The 9,367-nt window shown below is 33.7% G+C and overlaps 1 protein-coding gene across 1 annotated transcript; it reads left to right on the top strand.

The window, feature by feature from the left end:
• The first annotated feature begins 3,811 nt into the window (after nt 1-3,811).
• LOC113914629 (olfactory receptor 10AG1-like) lies at nt 3,812-4,771 on the top strand. The gene has a single exon (XM_027580030.1). The coding sequence runs from the start codon at nt 3,830-3,832 to the stop codon at nt 4,769-4,771; it is 942 nt and encodes a 313-aa protein (XP_027435831.1). The 5' UTR covers nt 3,812-3,829.
• Nucleotides 4,772-9,367: the final 4,596 nt, after the last annotated feature.

Here is a 9,367-nt window from a genome sequence, read left to right as displayed (position 1 = left end):
GCACTCTATTCTATGTAGGGGTTGAAGAGAAAGTATTCTGGGAAGACTAAGAACTACGTGGAAAAAATAAAATACAATACGTCAGAGAGTGCCATAGTGATGTTAATTAGAAATGTAAATTTGTCAGGCAGAAGAGATCCCTGAGGTAGAGCTAACTAACTTTCACTTAAAGAGCAGTTCATGTTTAGAAAGAACAGATTATAAAGGTAGCTTACATATCTCTGATGACACAAGTGATTTTCAACTACAGTAACTGAACCACTATACCTCTATAGTGAAAAAAATCAGCAACAACCCAAAGAAGAAAGGTAAATACAAACTAATTTATACTGATACTAAGCTTAGATGATATTTTTAAATTTAAAATTAGTATTTAACACAAAGTAGCAAATATATCATTTTATTACAGTGACTTCTATATATTTCTGACTTTATTAAATAAAATTTCCAATGAAATAATGAAAATAAATAATGGTATTAAGTCACTTTGAAATACTGAGAACTGTAATAAGTGAAGTAATTTTTCTAGGTATAGATAATATTATTGGAAACTTCATTTTGCACCAATACACTGTAACAGATAAGTGTTATATTTATGTATTCAACCTAATAATATAAGAAACTTAAAGCAAAGCAATCCATGAAATAATGTTACAACCACTGGGAAACCCAAAGAACATTTATTTTAAAGAAAAAAAAATAGAATCAAAGACTTGCAAAATAATGAAAAATAGGTTTTTTTTAAAGATTTTATTTATTTATTTGAAAGAGAGAGAACGAGAGATGGAACACAAGCAGGGGGAGTGGGAGAGGGAGAAGCTAGCTTCCCACGGAGCAGGCATCCTGATGCGGGGTTCGATCCCAGAACCCTGGGATCATGACCTGAGCCAAAGGCAGACGCTTAATGACTGAGCCACCCAGGCACCCCTGAAAAATGGTTTTAAATTCAAAATTATTTTTTAAATTAATTTAGGTTTAAGTTGCTAATATATATCAAATCTATAAATATAACAAGCTTGGGTGGCTTCCAATATTTAGCTGAAGTAGAGTTTTGTTATACCTTCCCTTAATCATTTGGAGTTTTTCATATAACGGAGGCTTGGATTTAAACAAAACTCTTACAACATTAAGTTTTATTTCCCTTTACCAATAAGAACTTAAGTATTTACAAGAAAGTAGTATAATTTTGTGAGAGCACACAGAGCAAACCTCAGCTCTTTCTGCTTTGTTCCACTCTTGACAAGTACATACACAAATTTTACTATTTCATGTTATACATCAATGATTTCATCACCAAAATGTTGGGTTTGTACAGTTAGAAATTGTATTTTATTTAGCACTGGAAGTAATTTTCTTCCAATAATAAACATGAAATCATTCATACTAAATAAATGCCATTTGTAAAAGAGATACATAAAGATTGGAATTTTATTCTCGTGTATGTTAATCCATTTCTCCCCTTTAAGAATATGATTTTATTTAAAACATGTCTGCTGCTTTACTTAATTTCAGAATCAAATACTCAGCATCAACTTAGGTGTACAAGCATTTTCTAAGATCTATATTGATCCCAACTAGAAAAACAGTCAAGGTCCTTACTTCCCAGGTCCTATAGTATTAGTGAAAGAAAAGGCATACAAAAGGAATTAGCCAAACTGCAACAATCTTAGCTGAACAGTGATACATATTCTAGGCATTCGGTTCACAGAGTAGAGATAAGAATATAAACAAAACTGTTGGTGGAGAATTCATATCTTCAGAGCTTAACATTTTTATAACATTCTGATGATCACTTTGAGATCTCATTCCATTTCCACATTAATCATGTGATACAAAGGAAAAATAAATTAGAGAATTTTTTTCATGCTGCTTAGAACAGAGAGTATAATTTAGAAGAATAAATCTTAGTTTTTAATAACAATGATAACAGCTACCTTTAGAGAGACTTTTATGAGTGCCAAGACTTCAAACTGTTTTACATGTATGAAATGAATTCATTAATATAAACATCCTAAGTGTTGGTACAATATTTAGCCAGTTTTGTAGTTGAGCCAACTATGGCACAAGGAAATTAAGCATCTCTCATGAGGTCATACAGCTAGCAGGTGGTGGAACCATAATTTAAATCCAGCCTGTCTTGGAAGTACTGTATTCCTTATCCATGACACTAGAGTATGCTGTTTGTGGACAAAGTCCAAACCCACCAGAACAGAGAAATGAAAGGCAGGCCTGGGCCTGATCTTGAGCCAAGAAATTCCAAGGGTGCAATATCGAAGGATTCAATCACTTTCAAGACTATACAACACAGATTCAGCTCTGAGAATGAGGGAGTGTTTCTCAAATTTTGTACCTGAGGTGTCTCACTCACCTTACCTTAGTCCTGGCCTGATGAAAGGAAAGAATGAAAAAATAAACATGATCACCAACAAGTAACTCAATAATTGTATTAAACACAATTTTGCTAAACAATGTGGTACAACCCTGGCAAGTAAAGACTTAAGAACATAATATCATATTCGCAGCATATTCAAAATTATGGTTATAAGACCATAACTAATAATAGATCAGAATAAAATTGATAGGTAATTTTACCAATATTATCTCATTTAATTATCACAAGAAAGCAAAATTTAAAAAATCTAAGCAATTGCTTAATGTCACACAGATAATAAATCATGGAGTTAGGATTCAAACTCAAGTCCAGTTAAAAAAAAAAGGCGCTGGAGCGCCTGGGTGGCTCAGTTGGTTTTGCATCTGGCTCTTAGTTTTCACTCAGGTCATGATCTCAGGGTCGTAGGATCAATTCCCATGTCAGGCTCTGAGCCAGGCACAGAATCTGCTTGGGTTTTTTCTCCCTCTCCCTCTACCCCTCCTGTGACTCTCTCTCTATCTCAAATAAATAAAATCTTTAAAAAAAAAAGGCACTGACTTGTAATCACACCTATGTGCACATGATCAAATTATCTATCATTAGTAAGTCTCAATATTCTTATCTCTGAGAAGTGAGTTTAGAAAACTGTTATCTGAAGTATTTTTGAGAAACAACAGAAATATTGGAGATGCACACAACACACAGATCCACATCTTCTCCCCTGCACCCCCACACATTCCCACAGGTAATGAACCCACTCCAGGCCATCCCTTCTTTCCCAGAGTCACCCTCTTTATTATTTTTATCTGTATCTATGCTCCCAGGCAAGTTTTCCTGAATAAAACCCTTTTATATTCCCCATATAGTATCCTACCAAAAGGTATTTGTTTTATTTCCCTATGTGTGATAAAATACCCCCCTTTTTTTTTGGTAAACTGCCTAATAATATGAACTGTATAATAAGAAAATCTATGATCAAGATCATCAAGTGATAGGAGGGTAACGAAGAGTTCAAGGAGGCAGTTGAAAATGTATGGGGAAGACAAAGTCTGATACAGTCCTACTGAAGTGTGGTAGAGAAAAATCACAGGGAATTATAATAGGATTATCAAGAGATATAATTACGAATGGGATCATATGGCATAGCTGTAGATCTGTTTTCAGGATTGCCAATGTTTCCAGTGTCTGTGCTGAGCAGGGCATAATTTGGTTTATCCTGGGCTGTATTCAGAAAGTATATGGAATGATATTAAAGGAAATTTCAAGGGAGTGTGTACAGTGATAATCCCTAGAATCTAAACTGAGAAAGTGAGAAATACCCAAATAATAACATTATTAAATTAGAAACAATTACAGTGATTATGAAAACCAATGTAGATACGCTAATACAATTTAGAAAATGGGTACTGATCCAATAAGGTAAAACAAAAGTACGTGCTAAATTGACCCTTTCCACAGATGAAACACCAAGAAAAACCACCAGAAGAAAATCTAACTGAATTGATAGAATTTGTTCTCTTGGACTTTGCTGAGGTTCCCCATCTCCAGTGGCTTCTATTTGGATTTTTCTTAGTCATCTATATCATTATTGTGATGAGTAATGGCCTCATATTTCTAATAACAAAATTGGACCCTGCTCTCCAGACCCCTATGTACTTTTTCCTTGGCAATTTTTCCTTTTTGGAAATCTGCTATGTTTCGGTTAGTCTCCCCAGAATGCTCATGAACCTTTGGACACAGAGAAGAACAATTTCTTTAGTTGCCTGTGCTACACAAATGTGCTGCATTCTTGTGCTGGGAGCCACAGAGTGCTTCCTTCTGGCAGTGATGGCCTATGACCGCTACATGGCCATATGTAAACCTCTGCACTACCCTCTAGTCATGAACCACAAAGTTTGTATCCAGCTGGTGGCTGGCTCCTGGATCAGTGGAATTCCAGTCCAGATAGGGCAGACATTCCAGATTTTCTCTCTGCCCTTTTGTGGCTCTAATTTAATTGACCACTTCTTCTGTGACATCCCCCCAATACTCATGCTTGCTTGTGGGGACACATTTGTGAATGAAATGATGGTCTACCTAGCTGCTGTGTTGATTGTTATGGTTCCCTTTCTGTTGATACTTATTTCCTATGGCAAAATCATCTCCACCGTCCTTAAACTGCCATCAGCCACAAGTCAGGCCAGAGCTTTCTCTACCTGCTCATCTCATCTTATGGTTGTGGCATTGTTCTTTGGATCAGCCATTATTACCTATTTAAGACCCAAAACCAGTCCCTCAGCAGGAATTGATAAAGTACTTTCTCTTTTCTACACTATTGTGACTCCCTTGTTTAATCCCCTCATATACAGTCTAAGGAACAAGGAAGTAATAAAGGCATTGAGAAAATTGCTATGTAAATAATTCACTTCATTAAAAAAGTTATACTTGCTGGAACTGAAGTATTGGTGTTGAAATTTCAAGATATTTATATTAAACTCTAGTATCTGTCTATACAATGGTAACTTTTTCCCAAGTTAAAAATTACTTGTAATGTAATTGTCAAGTCATACATTTATGTACATTTTATCAAATAAATCATTCCACTGGTAATTTTATGGTTTTATTGTGTTTTATTGTCCTCTCTCAGTAAGAACTTTTGACAATGATTGATTTAACAGACTTAATTGTAATATAGACTCTGTTATATCACTTATTGGAAACCATATCATTCATTTCCATAAAATTATAATAGCCATTTTAAGAACCAGCTTGACAATGAGTATTAAAATAAATATGTATCTCTAACAATGACTGCACAAGAAATCATTTCTTATAGAATAAAGCACCTTTCACTGGAAATATAGTTACATAGTTTTATAAATGGTTTTGGTGCACTATTACCAGTCAATATTAAACATGATTTATGCTAATATCAGATTAAATATTTCTATATAATATAGTCCTATGATTTGAAAAAAGTGAATATCCTTATCAAAATATTTGCTTGTAATTAAAAGAGGGGAGAAATTAATGAAAATATATTTTTAATATACTTTTCTAGAGATGATAGTGTGATAGGAAAATTAGGGAAAAGGAAATAAAGTTTTATAAAATATATCTACTGTAAAAGCACAGATGTCATATATATAACTAGTATACCACATAAACACATTCACTGTACATGATCAATAAGAATACGATAATAAAAAAATAAAAATAAATAAAAATAAAATAAAAATATGATAATAAATGTTAATTGTGGATATCTCAGAGTAAAATACACTATTACTTTCTCCTAGTTTTGTGGATGTTTATAGTTTATTGTAATAAGCCTGAGTTATTCATGTAATCATGAAAAGTGAACATGTATTCATAAGTATGTATTCATTGTATATCAGGAAAATCATTATGACAAGTTGATTGTGTTGCTTATTTGTATTGATACAATTAACCTTATTCATTGTCAATATTTATGCCTATCTAATGAATCCTTCGCATATGCAGGCAACAGATCTTTAAGGGGCCGTGACCTGTCACCAGTGCTTCTGATTAAAAAAGAATATGCTGAAGCTTGTACCTGCTTTTAAAACTTTAATCCATAAGTGAAAATGTCAGTCCTACTCACTTGCATATGAACATATCAAAACTATAAAAAATATAATGGAAATGATTGGCTATAGGAACAAGTTTAAAAAATAGAAACATAGTAGCAACAATAAAAAATTCCAGGAAAATTTCCAAGCAGAAATTGGATAATTCCTGAAGCTGTTATAGGTGGAATGGAGTGAGACAGATATAAAAAATTCCCTCCATTTTTATTGTCCCTCCTGCCTAATATAGAAAAAGAAAGTTGATATAGAAGACATAATTAAAATGGGAAAAACATTCAAAAATATTAATAACTCTAATCAATGTCAACTTTTTTACAGAAGGGCAAATAAGAGCTATGTTCTTGGAGCACTGTGATTATTTTTTGCTAGGTAATGAAGTTCTATACCTTCCCCCAAAAAATCTGTGAACAGTATCAATAATTATTTTTTCACTTACCTAGTCAACTACCAAAGTATATACTATATGTTAACTAACTGAAATCCATTTATTTTTTACAAGATTTTACTTATTTATTAGACAGAGAGAGAGAGAGAGAGAGCACAAGCAGGAGGAACAGCAGAAGGAGAGGAAGAAGTAGACTCCCCACTGAGTAGGGAGCCAGATGCAGGCCTTGATCCCTGGACCCTGGGATCATGACCTGAGCCAAAGGCAGATGCTTAACCAACTGAACTACACAGGTGCCCCAAACTAACTGAAATTAAAAAAAAAGAAAACAAACTTGAAACAAGAAAGCAGTCACCACTTTCAGTGATAATAATATGCTGAAAATTTATTTGTTCTACTAATTTTTTAAATATAATGAATATGTGCAGCTTGTAGATGTGCTTTGTAAATTGTAAATATCTTTCTTATCCAGATAAACTTTTGTTTCTTATTTTTAAATGGTGTTATTCTTAGAACAATTCATTCCCAGTGCTAAGAAGTTGACTTTTCTTCCTTAGAAACACAGACAGTTACTTACACAGGTTCTCATGTCTGTGTGTATTTGTGTGCGTGTGGACTTGTGCACTTCAGAAGAAGATTGCTTTCCTGGACTGATGTTAATTGATAAGGGAGGAGGGAAAGGTCAGCAGCATGTGTGGAATCTTTACACAGCTTGATTTGGGGAAGGGAAAAACTGAATATGTCTATAGTTTGAATTTGCATTTGTCGCTGTGGATTCTTGGCCGGAAAAGAATATACAGGGTACAATGATAGACAATATACTCTCCCTTCCTTCCTTTTAAGTGTTTTATATATATATATATGGAATTCTTGTTTTTTGGGAATAGTAATGCGTCATATATAAATCTTACATTGATGAAATTTTCCTTTCCCTATGATATTAAAACATTCAAAACAAGCTTATTTCACTAAGAAGTCAGATAACTAGTACTAAGCACATGTGTTGAACAAGAATAATAAAATTAGATGACAAAGGGAAGGTACTCATAAGGACTAAAAAAGGAAATTATATAAATCATGAAACAAAGTTTTTGGGAAAATGATGCTCAAAGCTCAAAGGAGAATTGCCTAACTTTGCCAAAATAAGCTGTATACACAAAAGGTATGTAGGTGTGTGTGTGTGTGTGTGTGTGTGTGTGTGTGTGTCTTTGGTGTGTAAGGCAGATGATAGGTCACTAGCTAGCTGACTAGACAGATAGGAAAGATGATAGAGTTTGTGTATGTTTGTGTGTGTACGCTAACACATTTGCAGACTTTAATTTCTAGATGGTTTCATGCAACTAATTATATTTCTGATAATTAACTATTGCCATACATGTGTAGTGATATAGATAGATAGATATAGATGTTTCTTTGAGGGTCACTATTCTATGGCAGCCAAAATATTTGGCAGAACAGCGAGTCTGTTAATTAATCAATAGACTTCTCCATACATTTGGTTTCTGTACTGAAAATACATGTAAACATTAGGAAACTGTTTCATACCCTAAATCAAATAAAAGGAAAAGAGACTTCAGGATATCTTTGCTCTTTTGTTTTTCAAGTGGGGTTACATTTACAATTGCAAGTAACATGAGGTGACTGATTGGACAAACTGCTTTCTTTCAGTATGGTAAGGAAAGATAATAGATGACAATGGGAAACACATTAGAAAAATGAAAGTATAAGTACCGCGCGCTAATTGATTGCGCCACTGGTGCTGTGGTGAGCGCTGTGAATTGTGTAAGACTGTTGAATCACAGACCTGTGCCTCTGAAACAAATAATACATTATATGTTAAAAAAAAAAGAAGAAGATAGTAGGAGGGGAAAATGAAGGGAGGGAAATCGAAGGGGGAGACGAACCATGAGACACTATGGACTCAGAAACAAACCAAGGGCTCTAGAAGGGAGGGCGATGGGGGAATGGGTTAGCCTGGTGATGGGTATTAAAGAGGGCATGTACTGCATGGAGCACTGGGTGTTATATGCAAACAATGGATCATGGAACACTACATCAAAAACTAATGATGTAATGTATGGTGATTAACATAACATAATAATAATAAAAAAAGAAATAAAAAAATAACATAATAAAAAGTTAAAAAAAGAAAAATGAAAGTAGTTAATTAATTAGAAAACTTTTCTAAAGGCTTGTGCTCTGAAAATCAATTGACTGGAAGCAAGAAGAGATATGATATAGAAGAAAATAATATGATATGGAGAGTTGATATGAAGCTAAGTGATACTCCATGTCTGTAAACTATAATAGGCCCTGGAAGTCCAGGAACCCAAATATTTTCTGGTGTATAACTTGAGAAGTCAAAGCAAAATAGTTGCCCATCACCCAGTTACCCCATCCCCCCACCCACCCATGAAAAATATTTAAAACAGGATGACAGAGCCACGTCAGATGTTTGACTTTCTCTGGATACACATGGAAACATTTTCTTAATTCATACTAAGAAAGTGGATACACTTAAAGATTTCCATTTTGTTTTAAATTTCTGTTTATAATTTAAAATATGATTTATAGTTTGTCTTGTGTTCACTCCCTCAACACATATCTAGTGTTAACCTGTCACGAAGAAACGAATGTGTCATAAATACAAGTGGGAATACCAGCATAATATTTGTATATATTTGACAAATGGGAAAGGCCAGCCTATTTCTTTTACACATTTTTAAAAACAATTCTAACAGTTGAAATTATCTGAAAATTTTAAAGGTAGGTAAATTTATAATATGCCGTGAAAAAAAAAGAATTTGTCTGAAAGAATAGAGCATTTGAAAATTGATTAATTGGCTTAAAGATGCAGTCACACGTGACTTCAGGCCAGAACTTTAAAATACCTAATAATTGCAAATGATTACATAATAGTAATGAACAGTGATGCCATCGTAAACATGAGAGGAGTGTAACTAAATTATATTTCTGTGATAGCCATGAGACATGTGTATTAAAAAGTGATCTGTAAGATGC

Source organism: Zalophus californianus, chromosome 11, assembly GCF_009762305.2.
Source record: "Zalophus californianus isolate mZalCal1 chromosome 11, mZalCal1.pri.v2, whole genome shotgun sequence".
Lineage (NCBI taxonomy): Eukaryota > Metazoa > Chordata > Mammalia > Carnivora > Otariidae > Zalophus > Zalophus californianus.
This window is presented reverse-complemented; position numbering and strand designations above follow the sequence as displayed.

What these genes read in the sequence shown, in the direction of transcription:
- LOC113914629 (XM_027580030.1), top strand. Translation starts at nt 3,830, where the DNA reads ATGAAACACCAAGAAAAACCACCAGAAGAAAATCTAACTGAATTGATA.